The sequence below is a fragment of the Brassica napus genome, chromosome A9 (genome assembly GCF_020379485.1).
Source record: "Brassica napus cultivar Da-Ae chromosome A9, Da-Ae, whole genome shotgun sequence".
Lineage (NCBI taxonomy): Eukaryota > Viridiplantae > Streptophyta > Magnoliopsida > Brassicales > Brassicaceae > Brassica > Brassica napus.
Window position 1 is genome coordinate 3406801 of NC_063442.1, and position 22952 is coordinate 3429752.

General features: G+C 39.8%; 4 protein-coding genes across 4 annotated transcripts; 2 read left to right on the forward strand and 2 right to left on the reverse strand.

Moving 5' to 3' along the window:
- Positions 1-179: 179 nt before the first annotated feature.
- Positions 180-5781, reverse strand: LOC106365883 (phosphoglucan, water dikinase, chloroplastic). Its single transcript, XM_013805395.3, has 19 exons — positions 5530-5781; positions 4860-5448; positions 4678-4764; positions 4341-4472; positions 4139-4264; positions 3876-4054; positions 3729-3813; positions 3492-3641; positions 3361-3413; positions 3077-3285; positions 2863-2981; positions 2715-2785; positions 2451-2568; positions 2269-2355; positions 2104-2190; positions 1934-2010; positions 1659-1845; positions 1481-1592; positions 180-1214 (listed from the first exon to the last, which is right to left on the reverse strand). The coding sequence occupies exons 1-19, from the start codon at positions 5709-5711 to the stop codon at positions 310-312; spliced, it is 3555 nt and encodes a 1184-aa protein (XP_013660849.2). The 5' UTR covers positions 5712-5781; the 3' UTR covers positions 180-309.
- An 8922-nt stretch (positions 5782-14703) lies between these two features.
- LOC106362619 (sugar transport protein 13-like) lies at positions 14704-18423 on the forward strand. The gene is made up of 4 exons (XM_048739389.1): positions 14704-14960; positions 15556-16006; positions 16768-17059; positions 17456-18423. Exons 1-4 carry the CDS (start codon positions 14825-14827, stop codon positions 18173-18175), a joined length of 1599 nt encoding a protein of 532 aa, XP_048595346.1. The 5' UTR covers positions 14704-14824; the 3' UTR covers positions 18176-18423.
- A 955-nt stretch (positions 18424-19378) lies between these two features.
- LOC106364011 (mavicyanin-like) lies at positions 19379-20356 on the forward strand. The gene is made up of 2 exons (XM_013803659.3): positions 19379-19617; positions 19811-20356. The coding sequence occupies exons 1-2, from the start codon at positions 19452-19454 to the stop codon at positions 20194-20196; spliced, it is 552 nt and encodes a 183-aa protein (XP_013659113.2). The 5' UTR covers positions 19379-19451; the 3' UTR covers positions 20197-20356.
- A 208-nt stretch (positions 20357-20564) lies between these two features.
- Positions 20565-22723, reverse strand: LOC106365885. Its single transcript, XM_013805397.3, has 6 exons — positions 22481-22723; positions 22249-22375; positions 21984-22153; positions 21248-21527; positions 20986-21152; positions 20565-20899 (listed from the first exon to the last, which is right to left on the reverse strand). Exons 1-6 carry the CDS (start codon positions 22623-22625, stop codon positions 20736-20738), a joined length of 1053 nt encoding a protein of 350 aa, XP_013660851.1. The 5' UTR covers positions 22626-22723; the 3' UTR covers positions 20565-20735.
- Between the last annotated feature and the right edge of the window lie 229 nt (positions 22724-22952).

Consider the following 22952-nt stretch of genomic DNA (forward strand, 5'->3'; position numbering starts at 1 on the left):
CTGTCTGTTTGATTTTAGTGTTTTCAAAAGAGTTAAAACTACGAAAATGGATGGCAAGTACCTGATCGAGATGGTCATGTCATGTAGGATTTGTATTTTCCTTCTTTCTTTCTCGTTATGCCATTCATTGAATCAAGGTGATCTCTTGAAATTAGCCAAAACACTATGTGAGCAAGAGATATGAATAGCAATTATATACTGTACGTATCATAATTAAGCATACTTAACATATGAAAGTGACATAATGCAGAATTGTTTCCGACATTTTTATTATAATTCGCTTGATAGAACATAAAAAAGGAAAAGATTCTACAGAGGTTGTGGCCTTGACTGAACAATGTAAACATCTTCACCAACCAAACAACCTTCAACGTCTTGTGCACATCCAAAGTTCCTTTCCAAGAAGAAACCAACCGAACCAAGTCTCTGACCGAGCTTCTGTCTAAACACTGAGTCAACCGTTAACCGTTTCTTGCTATAGTCAACGGTTAACCGAACGTATTTGCCATCAGCAGGACCTTTTCCTGACACAAGCAGCTCTTCACTGAAGTTTGCAAACGCTAAGGTTTCCACAATCCCATCAAGCTTACCCGAAGCAAGTCTCCACGGTGTTCCTCTCGTCCCTGAAGCTAAAGTCTCACCTAAACCAGGAGCTATCTCAGCTTCCACGAGGTTGCTGTCTGGATCAGCTGGACTTACAGTGTGAAGAACGAAAGATAAGTCAGGAGACAGCATCTCTTGAACTAAAACCGCCATTGAAGCTTCTCTTTGAGAGACACCAGCAGCTCTACGGCTCAGAACAGCTCTTCTTGTGTAGAGAGAAGCCCAAACTTGGCAAATAGAGTCAGAAAACACCAAAGGATCTGAGGGACTCACGTTGGGGATTGATTCGTAGAGTCCTGCTGCTGACATTCCAGCCAAGTCCTCAACGTTTGCGCTTGAACGAACAATGAGACGAGCTTCTTGGGGAAACGTTTTGCTTATGGTGTTGATTGTTTCTTTAGGCACTTGCAGTGACTTCATCACTTCATGGATCTGATCACATATGCTGTCTAGCTCACCGCCTTCAGGTCTGGCTGTTTCTAACTTCTCTAACAGAGATGCAAACTTTTCTTCTGAGTTGCTTTGCTTCAAAGCTAGCTCCATTGATCCAAAAGGTATGACAACTCCAGCTGGAACCTTGAATGATGCTGGAACTCCGTTCTCGCTGTCCACTGCACATTCATTATAAAAATCAATAGGCGTTAGTTAGGCACTTTATATGGAATTGCTGATTAGTAGGGCGTCTAGACCGATTTTTTTAGTTCCTAAACTGATTTTTTTTTTTTTAATAATTGTTCCATTTGGGTCCGTTTACTGACTAGTCGGAGGCCTAGGCGCTGCCTAAACTGATCTTTAGAAGATTGATAAACAGAAACCGCGCAAAATCAGATTTGGTTCCAGTGAGTTTAATCCTCTTGAGAGATTGGGAAAGCTTTACCTCTAGTAGAGGCTGCTGCTAAAGATGCAAGGAGACCACATGCAGCAGCTTTCGAACCAGATGTTGATGCATCTGAATCCGCAAGTTCTATGATTCCTCCACTAGGGATGTCCTATGGATGAACGTTGTATATCATCAGTCTGCTACCAGAGGGTTAAGTGTACAATCATAACTCTACCTTGGATGAGTAAAGGAGGCTGTCAGAAGATGAGGAGACAGGTTTTGACTCTTCATCATCCTTAGATACACTTTTATTATCAGTCTTTTTGCTAGCATCGGATTTGGATTTGGGTTTGGATTTAGGAGTACGGCTCCTCTCTTCAGTTGAAAGTATCAGATTTACATGGCTTGGAGATGCTTCCAACCTGTAAGTTTCATAGTAGAGATAACATTATAGAAGAGACAGGAGCTTCTTCTTGTTTTTTATGAGGGATTGAAGCTAATTAATATTACCTCACATATTTTCCCTCAAGTTGCCGTATATCAGCCACCTTGTCATCATCATCACATGTCACAAAGACAATCTTCTCCTGTGGAAAACATTATGTAAAATGAAGAGTGTCAACGCTGCACTTCACTATAGAAGTTTATGGAAATGAAATAAGAGAGAAATGGTCATTTGCCTGCCGAGCTCTAACGCCAAGGTGAGACAAGTGAGGTAACTCCTGGAGAAGCATGACTCCGGCTATGTTTCCATTAGCAGCACTTACCTGTCAAAGCATGTTTATGAGGTAATCATTAGTTATGATGTTGAGAATCACGGTAAGGTTGAATCTTAGGTAAGAAACCTCTTCGTCGCCGTCAGCTTTGTTGACCAAGAGAATAATAGGACCACCACCAGTTGATGGTAATGATCCAGGCACAATGCTCTCAACCTGCAATTACAAAAGCCACAAATGTAAATCTCATCAAAGTTACAAAGTAGTAAACTCAAAATCTCAGCTATGTATTCTTTGCCTTCTCCATGTACCTGAACTAATGTCCCAGAAGTAGATCCAGGTACAATGACGTCCCAGCCTTCAGAACCAAGTGAGTTTCTTACAGCTTTTAGAAGAACAGTGCAGAGCTTTGAGATCTGAAAAATTATACTGCAAGGTGGAAGGAACCACAGGTTTAGTCAGAAGAAAATAAATCAAGAGAACGAATGTTTTAAGTAATTATAACCAACAAAACATTCTCAAATGAGGTTGTTTGTACAGCTTAAGCCTTAAGCTAAGAACGGGCTTGAACTTACCCAGCACGAATCTCTGCTTCTGTATAGGTCTTGACACTGTTCTCTGGAATGCCTAGAGCTCTTCCTAGTATCTAAAATGATAAAACACGTTTCATATAGATTAGTAACAGAGTGATAATTTGATCACATTATGAGGAAAAGTCTGTACCTCAACATTAGGAGGGAATATTTGAAGAAGTAAATCAGAATATTCTGATGTTAATCTCCTTGCTCGATCAAGACTTGCTTTCAGCCTCATGGCCCAAATGGTTTTTCCATCCTCTTCCCCTTCATGAAAAAAAGAGGATGCATTTTCAGAACCAGCCTTACAACATCAGAGTAATATAAGAACGAGTTGATGTATGTTGAGAGAAGGTAGTAACCTTCTTTTTCAAGTAGATCTCTCTCTCGCCAAGCAAGGAGTTCATTTCCAATGGCTAAACACTCTTCTTGCTTCCAACCAGATATACCTACTTGCTGAACACCTAAGACCAAAGCATCTAGAGGATCTTTCCACGAGGCAACACTTCTTGACTCCACATCTTTTGCTAGTTGAACAGCTCCTCCCATAGATTCAAGAGCATTGAGGAATCTAACTCAAAATCATTTACAAGTTAAATAACATCCAAAGGAAGTACTTCAAAAGAATTGAAAAATTTATGCACACCTGCTTAGTAATACAAAAAAGTAGTCCTCAAGCCCAATCTCACAAAGACGCCACTAATCAAAGGTAGCAAACTATATAAATAAAATACATTGCTACATGATAATGCTGAACTGTGTAGAAAAGAAGCTCACCTTCTGGCGCATTGCAACGGCAGCATCAGGAGCATCATTTCGCAAGCCGCTATTAAGTTCCTTAATGATTGATTCTCTTAGAGAAGCCAGAGAACGCATAGTTTTAATCAACTCCAAAACGCTGCTTGATTCTCCAGATGCGTCAAGGCTCTGGAAACATAAATATATCACAACTAAGACTCATGAAGCGACTACAAATAACAAACGTTGCAATTATTGTATTTAATAAGAGCTTACCTCTTTACACTCAAAAAACAACTTGAGAGCAGAAAGACCTCTCTCATCCATAGAAATCTTCATAGATTCAAGTTGTTCAGTGAGGCTGCAACAAGATACAAGAGTTATATAAATATACAGTAAGTGGGAGCATAGGTTTGCGTTTACCTTCCAGCATTAAAGAAATCCTTAAGCTCATTGTGGAATATTCTGAATTGCTCCACAAAGTCTCCACTGTATTTTCCTGGGGTCTCAGTGATTCTCTCAAGCATTGCTTCTGTTGCAATTAAATCTTCTGGACCCGCATTCCGGTGAAGCTTGTTTTGTATGGTATGTTTAATTTCTTGCTGGTACAAAGATTGGTTTATTATGAGTACTATGACAGTAACTGATCTAATGACTAAACAGAAAAAGAGAGTATTATTATTTACCTTGAGATCATGAGGAATGTCATTGCGATGGGCTATGTCTCTAATTCTGGTTAGAGGGACAGATGCAGTAAACTCTGCTTTGAAAGAAGGTAAACATGGATGGATTTTTCTAGCGACAAGCACTTCCTACAAAATAAAAGCATATACCAACTTAAGAGAAGCAAATGCGAAAGCCGAGAGAACTTGGAAGCAAACGTGTCACCTCTGCAGTAGCATCTTTCTTGCTGCAAATGTTCTCCAGCTCACGGAATATAAGCCTGGAAATCTCAGCGTGATGGTTTGGACGGTGATGCCCTCCATCTTCAAAGCAAGGAATCTGACCTGTGTTTATCCACTGCATACAATGCCAAACAAACAAAAATCGAAAAATAAACTAGGTGAACTCCCAGATATATAAGAGAAAATATCAATGTTCAAGAAATCGCTAGGCGGTGGTTAGGTGCCTTATCGAGGATTATTGTTTAGGCGGGCGCTTACAACGATTTTTAAAACAAAGCAATAAAGATTAGTGTATTAAGAAAGAAAAAAAAGAGAGAAACCTTCAAATAAACTGCAGAGTAAATGAGCGCCTTCAACCGTTCCTCCCTCTCAACACTCCCAACTATGACCTCACTTACCAACTCAAGCTTTCAACACAAGTGTACACATCAACCAATTAGAGATGTTACATTCTCCAAAAAAATGAAATCTTTTAACTAACAAAAGAACACATGCAAGATACCTTCTTCCGCCAGTTCCTAGAGCTGCGATCACCTTCCACCATCTTAAGAGCTGAGCCTTTAAGACCACTAGCATCCCAATTCCTCCCAACTTCTCTGTTTCCATGCTCATTAGAACGCATAAAGGAAGCATCTTTCCCTTGCCACTGCCCCCCCAATGTACTCTTCCGAAGCTGCGCACCATTATCACCACCACCAACGTCGTGGCTATCACTACTCTCCTCCCCACCACCATCATCATCAACAAGAGGCAAATCAAGGGCTTCTCCAGTAGCATCCCAGTGGCAAACAACAGAGAAGCTCCCGGACTTAGGAAGCTTAAGGACTCGATTATCACCAGACTCCCATGAGAGTGAGCCATCTTTCTTGACGACGACGAACTTAAACTCCAAAGCCTCACCTCCGCTAAGCTCAAGCTCGCAAACCCATCCCTTCTCAGACCAAGCGAGTGGCGACTTCTCCTTCCAGGAACCGATCTCTTTAGCTGATCCAAACACAGCCACATGCTCGCCGAACTTAACTTGACGGTCAAGCCTCACGTTTAACTTCACTTTGGGCCCCGACCCATCTCGATTCTTCCTCTGTTCCTCACTGGGTCAGATCAAAGTTTCGATTTTTAGAACTCAAAAGGGTGATTTCGATCGAAAGGAAGAGTAAAGGAAGAGACTTTACATGGTGGAGGAGGAAGCAGAGGAGCAGCAGGTGAGGCGAGAAGGTGAGATTTTGAGACGGTGTGAACGGCGGGGAAGGTGAGCAGGTCTGCGAGTGAAGTGAACGAGACTGGGAAGAGAGGAGTTTCTCGTGGTGGTGAAGGTGAAAGGAGAGCCGTGGAAATGGCTGCCAATGCTCTCCATTGGAGTTTCTGTGTGATAAGTTTTTTTTTTTTGTCAGTCTTCAAATCTCAGGAAAGCCATTAACAGTCATAATATTAAAGGAGTTTTTTTTTCGCTTTTTTTCCATTGGGAAATTGCCAAAATATGTCGAAAAAATATCTTCCGTGACAGAGATATTAATTTTTTTCGTCGGTTTTATTGATACTCTTAAACCAAGGAGAAGCGATGAAATAGAGAATTTTTTTATTAGAAAAAATACTTCTTAAACCATTCAATTCGTAAAATGTACGTAAAGGTAGATCACAGTAACTATCCTAGGAATTCGATTCGAGTTTAATACTATTTTATTATTTTAAAATAGCTGCAAGTATATATATTCTGCATTTAATCAATTAAATAACCATGTTCATATTAGACTATTTATAATGTTTTTAAAAAAAATAGAAAAAGATTTCAAATGTATGTATCTAAATAACAACTTTTTATTTTTTATTTAAATATAAAGACATACTATTTTATTTTAAATATAGATGAAAATGGTAGTTTTATTTAAAAATATGAGTGAGAATTAAAAAATTGTTTCTCTCAGTTTTATTACAGAAAATATAGAGATATATTGAAAATATTTTTAATAAGTAATATTATTTTCTATGTTAAATTTAGTTTTTAGATTCCAAAATAGTACGTGTATAATATTTATTGAAAAAAAATAAGTTGGCTAAGTCCTAATTAGAAAAGTACTGACTGCTTATGGGCTTTTAACATATATAATATAGTTAATGGGTTTGGGCCGGGCTAGAAAGAAGCGAAAGGGAAAGAAAGAGGCAAGAAGAAGCAAGCTCCTGGAGCTGGACCTACAGAGCCAACCATTGAGACAGAAGGAGATGCAGACAACGAACAGACTCTTCCTGGCTAAGAAAAGAGAAACCCAACCGTTGGTATGTTTGTGTTCTCACTTTTTTTCTCTATTTTCTTCTTTTTAGCTTTTATCGTTAAGTGACGATAAAAGGTCCATTAACATATTAAAAGGTGACTTTAACTCCCTAAAATCTAAATAAAGGCGATCTTTTCTCCCAGGCGATCTTTTCGAGACGGTTTGGTAAAGAGAGTTTGACTTTCACGCGGTTTTGCTTTTCCCCGGTTTATTGCCTTTTTAGTCATGTTTACTAAACAGGCTTTTGTCTGACCTCTCCACCAACCCGGTTCCTTTTCCCCTTTTAGAAGTTTTTTCAAAATCACATACCACCTCTGGTTTTCTCTCCGACGACTTTCCACGGCAGAGGCCGCCTAGGCCCTGCCTCGGCTCACCACTACTCCTTCTCGTATGGAATTCAAACTGCTGATGGGAGAAGACAAAGTTAGGCTCATAAGAAAGGCCTAAACGAGGGTAGAGTCGACAGTTACTCCTCTACCACAACGTCATCACGTTTCAGGCCCCTACAGCCACATACCGACCACCGCCCCCGGCACAAGCCTATAACGTGGATACGCCGACGACCTCTATATCTCCACTTAAGCTCACACGAACTACTACAGGCTACTACATAGTAACCATACTTGCTTCAGACCCAAGTCACTCGCGCCCGTTTGCAAATGGCTAGGAGATACACATCTGAAGAGAAAGGCAAAGCTGTTGCCCACAAATCCACTGGACCTCCGCGTCTCAGGATGCGCGCACCGGAGTTCGACCCTACAGACCTGATTAAGGAAAATATGCTGACACTGGTGGGTAGATTGACGAATCCAAAAGAACAGAGGATGAGAGCCGTTCTCTCATACCTAGCGAGGAAATGGAACCTGGTGGAACAGGCTTCAGGGTCAGATCTAGGTAATGGGTGTTTCCAATTCCGCTTCAAGAAGGAGGAAGACCTCCGCGACGCCCTCAACAACAGACCGTATCAATTTGGGCGCTGGATGATTATAGTTCAACGATGGGAACCAATAATCTCTCAGAGTTTTCCATCGCAAATCCCGTTCTGGATATCATTAAGAGGAATCCCGCTTCACTACTGGCACGAAAAGGTGGTGCGCAACATAGGCCTCGAATTAGGGGAGCTTGATACTTATGAAGTGACGAAAACTACAGCTCGAGTCAGGGTAGTAGTAGATGGACTGAAACCATTGATAATGGAGGCTGCAATGGACTACGAGTCCGGAGAAGAGAGCATTATAGCACTGGAATATGAAAACTTGGATAATCACTGCTCTAACTGCTACCGACTCTCACATCTACAGTCACAGTGCCCAGAGAGAACTACTGCATATCCCAATTCAACAGAGGACACTGCTCCAGTACAAAGAAAGATGCAGAGATCTCCTACACCGCCTCAACAAACTGCCTGGGAATCAAGAGGCCAGACCACTGGTTACAACATGCCATACCAGCAACGTTTGGATCGACACGGGAGACCTTTTGGAAGCAGAATCTCCTCTGCGGCTCCCCATCCGCCAGGATCGCGAAACAAGATTACACCAAGTTCTTCCCACCAGAACAACACACAAAAGGCTCGAACGCAGATGGACCACAGAAACAACGAGGACTACGAATCACCGTCTTATACGAGGCGTAGAACAGCCAACCATACTGCCAGACATGGAGAGGGATACCTCGCAGAACGTAAGGAGAACTCCCCAGTCTTACAGTGGAGAGCCAAATCACCAGTGGTAAACCATGAAGTGACGCCGCCTAGCTCTCCGTTCCAGCCTCCTAGACGCTCGGTTGGACGAAACTTGGAAGCTGGAGACTTCCCACCAGCGAGTGATTTACCCTCCAGAGAAGAGGTGATGGAAGAAATTAGAGAAGCTACTCTACAATATATAAGTTGCCATGATCCGATGGAAAGTGCAGCAAGGAAGCAACGTGTACTGCAGAGCGAGATGAATGGAGATGTGGAAGAGGCAGCTACTCGTATCTTACAAGCCTCAACTACAGCTGCACTGGCGAGAACAGAGACATTACAAGCATCAGAGCTTCCCATCCATAGCAATCAGGTGAACTTGCAAGCTGAAACCTCAGCTTTGCCAACAAAAAAGCGGGGACGCCCCCCAACGGTTAAAGGGAGAAAAACCATGATCAGAGCTAGCCCGAAAACGTTTTCAGGTATGGGATCAAAAAAGAGAAACATAGCTCGTCTACATGCTTCTCCAGGGACAGCATCTCGTTCTGGCACAAGACGGACAACCCAGCAGGTTGCATCATCTGCGTCGGCTACTGCACCACCGGTAGTGCTAATCTCAGCAAGCTCGAGGACTACGACGGATTTTCCTCGGCAAACTCCCGCTCTTCCTTAGCAATATTGAGTTGGAACTGTCGTGGGTTGGGGAACCCCATGACAGTCCAACATATTAGGGAGCTCCGACGACAAGCTTCCCTAGATGTAATCTTCCTCATGGAGACCAAGAATTCAAATTCCTACGTGCTTAAAGAACTTGATTTTATGGACGCGGATCATCATTTCCTAGTTCCCCCGGAGAGGCCGAGTAGCGGAGGACTCGCCCTCTTTTGGAAACAAGATATAAATCTCCAGATCTTATCTTCATCCAAGAATGTAATAGATACCATGATTACCCACAAGGGAGCTACTGTATTTGCAACCTTTGTATATGGGGAACCGGAAGTGCCTAATAGAAGTGTTATTTGGGATTCTCTGATCGATCTTTCACTAAATAGAAATGAAGCATGGTTATTAACGGGTGACTTCAATGAAATCGTGGATAACAGTGAAAAATCAGGAGGTCCGGAAAGAGCAGAAGGAACTTTTGGAGCCTTCCGAGATATGCTTGCTCGCTGTGACTTATTTGACCTTAAACACTCCGGTAACAGCCTATCTTGGAGAGGAAAACGACACAGCCACATGGTATATTGCAGGCTCGACAGAACTGTTGTTAATCCGGCTTGGTCTGATAGATTCCCAACAGGGAGGTGTCAATACCTTAACTTCGAAAGCTCGGACCATAGACCGTTTATTACAGTCTTTGATTCAGCAAAACGCCAGAAAGGACGCCTCTTCCGCTATGACCGTCGACTCCGGGATAATGCAGAGCTGAAGAAACTTATAACCGAAGTCTGGAACGGTAATACCGAAGCTCCAGTGAATACACGTCTCGCCAGGTGTAGAAGAGCCATCTCATCTTGGACTCGAGAACAGCATGTTAATAGCAAGGAGGAAATAAGCAGGCTAAAACAATGTCTAGAAGTGGCGATGACTGATCCACAAGGTGAGGAAACCCTTATTACAGCTCTCAACTCGAAGCTACGGATCGCATATAAAGCTGAAGAGGATTTTTGGCGACAAAGAAGTAGGATTATGTGGCTGTCCTTAGGGGACAAAAACTCTGGCTACTTCCATGCGATAGCTAAAGGTCGACGTGCTCGCAACCGCTTGACAGTAATAGAAGATGAAGACGGCACAGCATACTACGAAGAAGATCAGATTGCGCATCAAATTGGTATTTACTTCTCGAACATCTACTCATCAGACATAACAAGCGAGAATGTTTCAGCCACAAGAGACATTGTAGCATCAGCCATTGCACCTAGGATATCTGCCTCGCGCAATGAAGAGATTGTAGGGATACCCGATGCAGCTGAGGTTAAAAATGCCTTGTTTCTCATCCATCCGGATAAAGCACCAGGTCCAGATGGTTTCTCGGCAAGCTTCTTCCACTCCAACTGGAGCACTGTCGGACCGGCTCTGATCCTCGAAATCCAGAATTTCTTCAGAACTGGTTATATGATGCCGGAGTCAAACACTACTCATGTCCGGCTTATACCAAAACTGATGGGAGCTAAACTGGTCTCGGAATATAGGCCGATAGCCTTGTGTAATGTACTCTACAAGGTGATCACGAAAATCCTCTCACTCCGGCTCAAACCTATACTCCAAGACATCATCTCGGAAACCCAATCGGCCTTTGTACCTGGGAGAGCTATTTCCGACAATATCCTTATCACTCATGAGATCCTCCATACACTCAAGATGTCTGAAGCTGAAATCCATTGCTCTATGGCGGTTAAGACGGACATGAGCAAAGCTTATGATAGGCTGGAATGGCATTTTATTGAGACTGTTTTGGAACGATTTGGTTTTGCGAGCTCTTTTGTAAACCTGGTTATGCAGTGTGTGAGCTCAGTATCGTATTCATTCCTCGTCAATGATACAGCACACGGCAGAATACTCCCCTCTCGTGGAATACGACAAGGAGATCCGTTATCACCTTACATCTTCATACTGTGTGGAGAAGTGTTATCCGGACTGTGTAGACGAGCTCAACGCAGTGGCCATTTGTCGGGTCTGAGAGTGGCCATCCCGGCTCCACGCATAAACCATCTGTTGTTTGCCGACGATACCATGTTTTTCTTGGACACGGACGACAGGAGCTGTTCCTCACTGATGGAGATACTACACCAGTACAAGATATCCTCTGGTCAGCTTATCAACACCGCCAAATCCTCAATTTCCTTCTCAGCAAAGACCCCGCAGGTAATACGGGAACGTGTTAAATCACACCTCGGGATTGCACAGGAAGGAGGAGTAGGTAAATATCTAGGACTCCCGGAACATTTCGGTCGACGAAAAAAAGATCTATTCACAAGCATTGTCGACCAGATCAAACTGAAGGCAGCTGGCTGGGCATCGAGACAACTCTCTCCTGCCGGGAAACTAGTTATGTTGAAAGCGGTGTTGACTGCTAAACCATCATTTGCTATGTCATGCTTCCAATTACCGATGAGTTTGTGTAGTCGGATCCAGTCAGCCTTTACGAGATTTTGGTGGGATGCTGCTCCGGATAAAAAGAAAATGTGTTGGGTAGCTTGGGACAAGATCACGGCACCTAAAGCACAGGGAGGCTTAGGAGTAAGAGACATTCAAGCCTTTAATGCGGCTCTCCTTGCTAAGCAGGCATGGAGGATAGTAACGAAACCAGAGTGCTTATTATCAAAAGTTCTACGGGGGAAGTATTGCAACAAAAACCCTTTCCTTCAAGCGGAGGCACCGAAAGCCGCTTCCCATGGCTGGAGAAGCATTTTAGTAGGAAGAGACCTACTGATAACAAATCTGAGCAAAGCCATTGGAGATGGAGAAAGCACAAGAGTATGGAAAGATCCATGGTTGAGTATGGAGGATCCGTCGAGACCCGTCGGCCCCATGCAGGAAATACACCAAGATCTCTTCGTCGCAGACCTCATGTATAGAGGAACGAGGGAATGGAATATCCCTAAGATACAGAGCATCCTACCCCAACATGTAGCAGAGATCCTACGCATAAAGCCAAGTATCACAGGAGCGGAGGACTCTTATGTATGGCTTGCATCCAAGTCAGGTATGTATTCAGCTAAATCTGGCTATTATGTGGCAACAACACGGGAGACAATCGAGCCCACAGTGAACCAGGCATACTACAAGGCGATATGGAAATGCAAAACTTCACCGAAGCTGCACCTCTTCCTGTGGAAAATAGCCCAGGGAGCACTGGCCCTAGGAGAGAATTTAGCAAAACGAGGACTGATGGCCAACTTAATGTGTCGGCATTGTGGAGAAATCGAAACCGCTGATCATATCTTCCTACATTGCCAGTTTACTAGACAGATATGGAACTTGCAGATTTGGTCATCGACTTTTAATCCAGCGGAGTGTACCTCATTTAGTGAAGCCTTCTTAGACTCCGCATCATTGACTCTACTACCGCCGTGGGGTCTGACAGGAACCATCTTTCCATGGGTTGTATGGGGGATTTGGACAGCAAGGAACTACCTGATCTTCGAAAACAGGACATGGACGCCATTGGAGATTCTTACCAAAGCGGTAAGCAATGCTAAAGAATGGCATCAGGCTCAGATAACGACCACACAACCTCGCACTGCTATCTCACTTAGCTTGATCCCACCCGTACAAACCACAAGTCTGCTATGCTTTACTGATGCAGCGTGGAATCATACAACTTTTAAAGCGGGATGTGGATGGATCTTCATCACTCAGCAGGATGAGCATCTACATCAGGGTACGGCTACTTTCGATTGCACCTCGTCTGCACTAGTAGCTGAAGCGTTAGCTATTAGATCGGCTCTTCTCAACGCCCTCGAAGCTGGATTCACAAGAATCTGTATCAAAACAGATTGTCAAGCACTTGTTGCTATCATCAACTCGAAGAATCACCCGAAGGATCTTTACGGAATCTCACGGGACATCGAGCACCTATCCCTCTCCTTTGATTGTATTGTCTTTTCTTATGTACCAAGAAACTCAAACTCCTTGGCTGATTCACTTGCTAAATCAGCTCTGTACTTGGCTACCACCAAATAGTTGGGCTGCAGACTTTTAATTTATACGATGTGTTGTGTTCAAAAAAAAAAAAGCTTTTATCGTTACGTTTGACATATCTTCTAATTTTGCAATGACTTAGTGAGATAAGCTTTTTGGCTTGTTGAATTTTCATAGTCACTTGGTTGGTCTTCAGAGTGCTAGCTGTTATGCCTTTTTGAAATTTCTGCTCCAACGACTTTTTATTATGTTGTTTTTTCTGTAATATTGAATACTTTTTGATGGAGTTTTAAGTTGACCGTTTGTGTCAAACACCATTAATTGCATCTCATAGTTTTAATGTTAAATAGTAAAACGTTACAGATATTTTTTGTTTATATACTTTTTGTCAACAGGATAATTATTAGACGTATACATGCATTTTCATTGTTGGCATATTGCCATATTCTTTTCTATCTTTTAATAAAACCATCGTCACGTTTTATTATTTGGTCATTCATTTGATGCTTGTCAAGTTAGAATCGTTGACTACAACTCTTAACAGGATAATGATGATTGAGAAGTAAAATACATTTTTGGTGCTTACGTAAAATTTTTGTTACGTAATTAATTTTACATGTATGTCAAGTGGATATAGTTTACTTACACGTCTGAACACATGATATCCGTGGTATCATATTTCAACAAAACTTATACACAACTAATATTCAATTTTGAATTTGCATGTGTTGATATACTTTAAAATAAGTCGATTACTGATACCAATCAAGAAAAACAAAACCCTTGAGTCCGTGACAGAAAGCCACTACAAATTAATGAAAATTGATACTTTAATCCACTTGTTGTTGCATTCCATAATCGAGTAGCATTGAGCAAGTATGGTTGTTGGCTTTTAAAGATATGTACCCATAAACAATACAAAAGTGACAGTTAAGAAGATATATACACAAATAACGTGACAGCAACTGAGAAACCAAAAGGAAGATAAAAAAAAAAAATTTAGATTAATATCACATATTTGATTCCATAATCGTATTTAACAACAGTTGAATGGAGTAATGATACAAATATGTGTTTACATATATAGACTTTTAAGATAGTCTTAAGAAAGTTTGGTGGGTTGGAGTTGTCTCAGCCTACTTTCTTGGAGGACTGTTTGTTACATTATTCACCAATTAAGTAGTCAGCAACCATTTAACCCGTTTTATCCCAGTATGATTCTGCAATTTAAACCAATTAAAACTGACCTAAACTTGTTTTAGAATTTTGCCATTTGGAACGGTCCCGTTGGCTTTAAACACCATATATAATATATAAAATTGTACAAATGTGACAATGATTTCTATGAAGTTAATCACAGGCTACATGACAGCAAATTTGTATGACCTACACACGATGTTAACGGATCGTTCTTATTCTAAAAAAAGTATGAGATATTTTGATGCGGTAGCAAGATTTTCACAACACGTTGAGACTGACATAAAGAATTGTGACAATCTCTCTAATAAGAGAGGAGAATCATGCAGTATAACATAACAGCAAATACAATATTCGAGGATAATATAATAACAAGAAAGAGAAGACTTATGACTTGTGAGTATGTGACGGTATGCATATTATATATTCAACTAAGGCGCCACATAAAGCAGAAGTAACGTTTGTTGACCAATGACTTGATGACTCAGGAGCATGTGAACATACAAAGAGACGTGTGTGCATCCAATTGGCTGCAAACGGTTTCTCTTTGTGCTTCACTGCCTCTTCTTCTATATAAAGAACTAAACACCCAATGGTCTCTTTAATTAAGTGTTCCCTTTTAACTCGTTAGAGAAAATAACTTTTAAAAATTTAGTCTCTGAAGAGATCTTGAGTATGGCCGGAGGAGGATTCGCAACGGCTCCGGCAAACGGAGTGGAGTTTGAGGCTAAGATAACTCCAATAGTCATCATCTCTTGCATCATGGCTGCTACTGGTGGCCTCATGTTCGGCTACGACGTTGGTGTCTCCGGTATGAATATTCCAATGATAGTTTCTAATGAAATGAAGTAGAAAATTTGATTATAAGGATACCTAAGTTTTTGTTAGTGCAAGATTTCTCAAGTATGTATATTTGTTTATAAAAATAAAAGGATTTCTCCAGTAATGATTCTTAATAGGACTTGGTTATGTTCTCACCTACCATATTTAACTTTTTTCTTTGGGAGGAAGATTTCAACTAAAATATAGAGAACTTGTAGAAAGTAATTTATCAAAATAAATTTCACTACAGCTAGTTCCATTAATGTTAATTAATTAGTGAAATCATAGCTTGCAAAAGTTTGGCAACTAGTGACCCCTAGATCTAGATCGTCCTTGTTTTAACTTTAAATAGTAATATAGTGACAACACTAGTGTCATAGGTGTTAGTTTTTTTTATTTAGAATAACTAATTATAATTTTGTCGTCTACAAACAATTCATGCATAACATCATGATTCATGACTATCTTACAATATCTAAATGAGATTAAACGGTAATTAAATAATTGCAACAACGAATTATTAATTTCGTCACAAAAAAACAACGAATAATTAATTATTTTCCATCATCCATCTGGTTATGTAGGCGGAGTGACATCGATGCCGGACTTTCTGAAGAAGTTTTTTCCGGTGGTTCACCGAAAAGTAGAAGCCGGAGCCGACAAAAACAGCAACTACTGCAAATACGACAACCAAGGACTACAACTCTTCACATCATCTCTATACTTAGCCGGTCTAACCGCAACGTTCTTCGCTTCATACACGACGAGAACGTTAGGACGAAGACCAACCATGCTTATAGCCGGCGTGTTCTTCATCATCGGTATGGTTCTCAACGCCGCGGCTCAGGACCTAGCCATGCTCATTGCAGGGAGGATATTGCTTGGTTGTGGAGTTGGGTTCGCTAATCAAGCTGTGCCTTTGTTCTTGTCGGAGATTGCACCTACTAAGATCCGTGGTGGTCTTAATATTCTGTTTCAACTTAACGTCACTATTGGAATCCTCTTCGCTAATCTTGTCAACTATGGTACCGCCAAGTAAATATCTCTATCCTTATATCCTCTTCTTATTTTTATTTTCTTAAACTGATTCTTTTAAAATTTAGTTAATAAATGGGAATTTAAGTCCTCTTCTTATTTTTATGATAAAGTAAGACTAAATGTGTGAAAATGAGCTTAAAATTAATAAAAATTCAATATATGGTGATAATGATTTTACATATACTTTCTAAATTATTCCAAAGTTTTATTTATCTTCTTGTCAAACTTTTGGTTGTCAAAATTCAACTACTATTAGAAAAGCATTTTAACGTTTTAAGTCTATTTAAGATATCTCTATCCTCTTCTTATTTTTTATTTTTTATGATAAAGTAAGACTAAAATGTGTGAAATAAGCTTAAATTAATAAAATTTCAAATAAATAGATGGTGATAAAAATATTTAACATATACTTTCTAAACTATTCCAAAGTTTTCTCTATACTTGTTGTCAAACTTTTGGTTGTTCATATTCAACTACCATCACAAAAGAATTTTAACCTTTTTTTATAGTAGACATTTAAGTCTTCCGTGATTTCAGCAAATACTATCCACATCCTACGTGACTTCGTCTTATCTTATAGTACACGGACTGTAGTCGTATCTCATTTTTCACGTCATGCCCTAATATGTTTATCCTCTGCGTTGACTTGAAATGCATCTGTCACTTAAGCCGAGTTAATGAGCTTTAATTATCTATCTACTAGGCCCATACTGGAGTTAAATACGGACCCACTAAATAAATGTTTTATTTTTTTGCAGGATCAAGGGAGGATGGGGATGGAGGCTGTCCTTAGGTTTGGCCGGAGTCCCGGCGCTTCTACTGACGGTGGGAGCTTTGTTGGTGACGGAGACACCAAACAGTCTCGTTGAAAGAGGTCGTCTTGATGAAGGCAAAGCCGTTCTTCGTAAGATTCGAGGTACTGATAATGTAGAGCCAGAGTTTGCTGATCTTCTTGAAGCTAGCCGCCTTGCTAAAGAAGTCAAACACCCTTTTAGAAACCTTCTTCAACGTAGGAATAGGCCTCAGCTTGTCATTGCCGTGGCTTTGCAGGTCAGTATTTTGCTTTGTGTAGCCCTGCAGTTTCGGTTTAATCGATTTAATTCACGTCGAGTATTTTCGGTTTTGGTTAGTTCTGTTCGGTTACAATCCCACTGAAGTAAACTTTCGACTCAGTTTTGTGATAATTTCAGTTTAGTTTTTTTTTTAAATTCAGATATTTTTGGTTATTTTCGATAAAATTCGGATAGTTTAGTTAATTTGGTTATATTATTTTGGTTAATTTTTGGATATATATATTTTCTTAAAATTAGAACTAACAAAAAAAAGTATTTTCAAAAGCTTTCCGAATTAAAAAGAACTGAAATTTTCAGTTTAATTTTGCAAGGCTAGTTTTGCTGTTAGTTTATGCTAACCCATTGTTACGTGACAATTACTCAAACATTGCAGATTTTCCAACAATGCACTGGAATCAACGCCATCATGTTCTACGCTCCTGTTCTTTTCAGCACTTTAGGTTTTGGAAATGACGCTGCTCTCTACTCTGCAGTGGTCACCGGTGCAGTCAACGTACTCTCCACCTTAGTCTCAATCTACTCCGTTGACAAAGTCGGTCGCCGTGTTCTTCTCCTTGAAGCTGGAGTCCAAATGTTCTTCTCTCAAGTCGTTATCGCCATAATACTCGGCATCAAAGTCACAGACCACTCTCAAAACCTCTCCAAAGGGTTTGCGATTCTAGTCGTGGTGATGATCTGCACGTACGTAGCTGCTTTCGCCTGGTCCTGGGGACCACTCGGGTGGCTAATCCCTAGTGAGACTTTCCCTCTAGAGACACGTTCTGCTGGACAGAGTGTGACGGTCTGCGTCAACCTCCTCTTCACTTTCATCATCGCTCAGGCTTTCCTCTCGATGTTGTGTCATTTCAAGTTCGGGATATTCATCTTCTTTTCTTCGTGGGTCTTGGTGATGTCCTTCTTTGTGATGTTCCTCCTTCCTGAGACCAAGAACATTCCTATCGAGGAGATGACTGAGAGAGTGTGGAAGAAGCACTGGTTCTGGGCTAGGTTCATGGATGATCATCACGATGATCAAGTGTTCGCCAGTGGTCATGTAAATGGTAAGAAGAGTAACGGTAAATCTAACGGATTTGACCCTTCAACGCGGCTCTAAGCCAAACTAGAAGCGAGAGAAACACCAAATAGTGTAAGAAATATACAGTTTTTGTACACTCTGCTTAATGCTTAATGCCTGAGTTTGTGTATAGGTAAAGTACTTAATGTTTCATCCAACATGTGTTCTGTTCTGTTTTTTTTTTTCTTAAAGAGAGTGACATTGTATATTTCAAAGTCCAAAGTTGTATTGTTGAATTTCTACAAATAGATGTAGGCTATATTAATGGGTCGAAATTGGGTTTGTTATGGGCAAAGTATGAACATTAATATATTATCATGAAAGGGGGCATCGCATGGGTTGTATGTCTGGTAGATTTCTTTTTGATATCTGCTGAATACTGCAGTGATTGATTTGCTAGAGATGGTGCTATAGAAAGTAGAAAGTAGAAACTGATAAGGAAAATGATTTTAGCATGAAAATATAATTTAAATAAGTAAATAAATCTGGTTACCAAGATTGTAGGAGGAAGAGTAAATGCCAAGTAGAAATATTATAAGGTGATTCAAAATTAACGTACCAACCAACTGAGCATTCTTTCCTTACAAGCTTTCCAAACTTTAAACCATGTGAACACTTAAATTATACAAGAAATGTATTCTATGGTTAAGTTTGTGTCATTGTGTGTGTGTGTTTTATTTAATTATCTAATTTGTTTTGTCAAGAGGTTTAACATTTTTTTTCTTAAAAAAAATCAATCATAAATTACCAATAAGTGAGTTTATTGTAGTCTTTACACATAAAATCAGAACCCAACTTATAGTTGGCGTGAGGTTCCTAATAATACTTCTGAAAGATGGTTCTTCTAAATCATTCATATATAACAATTCTGGTATAAATTTAAAATTTTAGCCAAGTTAATACCGAACCGTTCAGATGATCAAAATCTTTGTTTGTTCATGATCTTTAATTTATATAAACACTCATATTTTTTCCAATTTCGAATCATCTGGTAATGGGTGCGTTGACTTTACTATGTACGGCTACATAAAAATAGTTGGCGCAAAAATAATATATTTAAGTGATATAGTCTTCGGATATTTCAAGTCAGTATAAGAAATCAAGTCCAACACCAATAAAAGATAAACAAGTAAGCAATCTTTGTCGATATTATGCTTTTTAGACACTCCTTTCTCCAAATTAGCCAACTAACCAAAGTAATAAAGTGGCCTCTTCATACATATACACACCACTTAGTTTCATTTATGTATATATATACACATACCCTTGTGGGGCTCTCGACCAGATATCGAAGAAGAAGAAGAAGAGTGAGAGAATGGCGGCGAGGACAGTGATGGCTTTGGCATGTATGGTGGTGATGTTAGGGCTGAGTAAAGCGGCAGTGTACAAAGTCGGCGACTCAGCAGGCTGGACAACCATAACCAACGTAGACTATAAGCTATGGGCCTCAACCAAAACTTTCCACATTGGTGATACCGTCTGTGAGTTCCACAACATTCTGACCACATTAATTATACATTAAGATGAGCAGATCTGGATTCTACTTGTAGTTGTTCTTTTATGTCGGAAAGTGGGTCCTATTCCAGCACTATAACTTCTTCTTTTTTTCACATTTGTTCAAAGTTTGAATGATTAAGTTTATAACTGATCTATAAAGTAATTTGTATATGACAGTGTTTGAGTACAACCCAAAATTCCATAACGTGATGAGAGTGACGCATGCAATGTATAGAAGCTGCAACAACTCAAACCCAATCTCCACCTTCACCACCGGTAACGACTCAGTTACCCTCACCAACCACGGCCACCATTTCTTCTTCTGCGGCGTTCCGGGTCATTGTATGGCTGGTCAGAAACTTGACCTCAACGTCATTCATCCCATCTCCACTCCACTCTCTGATCCACCAATTTCCTCGTCCTCTTCTCCTCCTTCGACTACCACCATTCCTGCAGCCGGAGTCCCCGGTCCATCTCCTAGCCATTCGGCTTCTCTCCCGAGTGCAGCGGCAGCTGTGGTGTATCTCCTTGTCTCTTTGATCTTTGCAAATTTTGCTTCTTAATGAGGATTATATAAAACATTGCAATGATTGCATTTAAGTTTTTGTTATGTTTTCATCTTTCTACCGTATTGTTCTTTTCTCCCTGAGTTGATTCAAAATGTAGAAACATTCCATCAATAATAAAAAGAAAAAGCATATAAGTATAACGATTTAGTTAGTATTTATTTCTGTAATGAGTAAGTTAGTTAGAAATGCTAGTTTTATTTTCATAATCTCATTAATATTTTTAAGTTTGAATCCAAAATATGGCATGGTAAAAATGACTTGCTATGTAAACCAAATTAAAAACATATTAATCTTCTAGAATTGGTTGACTGTATCCATATTAACTATAAAATTATCCCAACATCTTTTGAAAAAAAAAACACTTAAAACCATGAAAGTTTCATTTCATTGATAACAAACCGGAAAACACACACTCGATGAACAGAAATGACGATTACATCACAAGCATCGACAACTTCATCTTATTACAACCTCATTAAGAGTCTCTTTATTTATAAGGTTGTTTGACCCATATGACAAACAAGTAGAATTCACTAAACGGGGACAATGTTGGTCACAGAGACCTTAACCATTTCAGCTTCAAAGATAATGGCATCATTCACCAAATATCCTTTCGAAGGATCCTTTAAATCTGATAGCAATATGATGTTGTTCACTCCTACACCATAATCGCTTCGAATCGGGTACCAAGCTGCAGCTGCATACATCCCCCAAAAAGAAGAATTAATATCAGTTATTAATTTCAGTCACTGTTTTTCCTTCTTTTGGTTATAGTTTTCTTACAATATAATTGTCTGTGGTTAGAGTTTCGCTGATTCTTTAACCGCAAGTTAACTGCTCCCCAAGTGTTTGTAGCAACTGCGTTTTCCTTAAAGCCTTGAGCAAATAAGAAGAGTGGAAGTGCATGTGGTCGTCCATCTCCATCCCCTTTCGGGTTAAAGCCTAACCTCCTGATTATTCATCAACCAAAAGAACGTTAATTATTACACTTGGCCACTCCATGAATTCAAATGACAGTTGCAATGCTTTGAGATCAAGTACTAACCAGTATCGGTCTCCAACGAGAAAATCGGCAGAATAGTAAAATTTATCTTCCAAGCTGGAGAAACGAAGTATCTTCCAAGTGAAAACATTGTTTGGAGGGTTTGATATGAATGTGACTTTCTCTTGTATCTCGGCCGGTTTAACAATGTGGATCTCAGCACCAAAAGAACAAGTGTCTTGGACAATGTAGCCATTGTTCGTGTTCTCGAATATTGAAAGAGAGATCAATTTTCCGAATCCCCACTCCTTTTTTGCAGCGTTGTATCGCTTCACGGTTCCATCTGCGATCCATAATTAGGGGGGAAAAATATCAATCACTATCAACTCGGTTTATAGACTAATCTCTACAAACTTCTATAGCCTCCAAATAGATGTAGCTATCAAAATATGAAAAGTGTAATGGATGAGTGCCCGGTCCAGAACATAAGCAAAGAACTGGCCGCTTAAAGTATTCCAATTTTATACAACAATTTTAGTTGTATATAAGGCCCTACAAAAAATTATATAAAGAATAAAAGCATAAATTTGTAGTTGAGCGGTGGCCGGTGGGCATTATGAAATTTTAAAAAATGTCAGGCCGGCCCTATATGGATCTAGTATTATCCATAGCTCATTTATAAGTTGTGGAAGATGAATGATGAAAATATAGCTAGCAGAATGTGAAAATTAATGGAATGGGTCTATTAATGTCCATAGAACATTGTATAAGTTTTGAGAAATGAATGATGAAAATATACCTGTGACCGTCAAGTACTTATGGGTCTTTGGATTGTGGACAAAGAGTTTGAGATCAACATTGACTTCCCAACCATAGGGAAGAGAGTCGGTCTCTTCCATCCTCACGTAAAGTGATATATGGCCAGCTCCACCGTCGTTTTTATTACCAATCACGTACAAAACCAATCTCCTGTTTTTTTTGCCACAATAATAATTTAAATCAATAAAAAGGAAATGTAAGATTTTTTTACCATGTGCACGCAAAAAAAAAAAAGAATTTTTTACCATCTGTAACCAGCTGCTTCGAAAACAGAGGATTCGTAGGGTTCGAATCTCCCTTTAATCACCGAGTAGCCTGCTATTGTCACTATCTTACTTGATGGTCGCTCCTCTCTAAACGCTCTTGTCTCTCCTGTGAACAAAAGAAGTTTCTAAGAAAATCAAGAAACGAGTTTCAGTCTTTTACTAAGAAAATCCAAAAAAAAAAGCATGATCTCTACTCTAACAACAAGCTTACCAAGATTCGCCTCGACATTGTAAGAACTGTTGTTCTCTGTTCCTTTGCCTTCTGTGACCTGTTGAATGAGGAACTCAGCAGAAGAGCAAGTGATGAAGAGAAAAGCGAGAGATATGAAACCCAAACTCCTTTTGTGACTATCCATTTTTGCTGTGGTCTGGTTTTGGGTCTTCGGGAGGCTTTACATTTATATAGATAGCCACATCAGGGCACCTATTGAGTTAGTTACTAATATAAAATACTCCTAAATAAAACATTTCTACACGTTTTTTTTAGGTTGAAGTTGAAATTTAGTAAAGAGAAAATGATTGAGGCTTTACAAAAGGAGATTCTCGTAAAGTCCTATGTATGATGACAGGTAGAGAATTGAAGAAGGCATTAAAAACTCCAGGGTTTTAGTTGAAATATTCATAAGACAATTAATCATCAAAAAAACAATTGATTATTTTGGTTATTGTTGTTTTATGCTTTT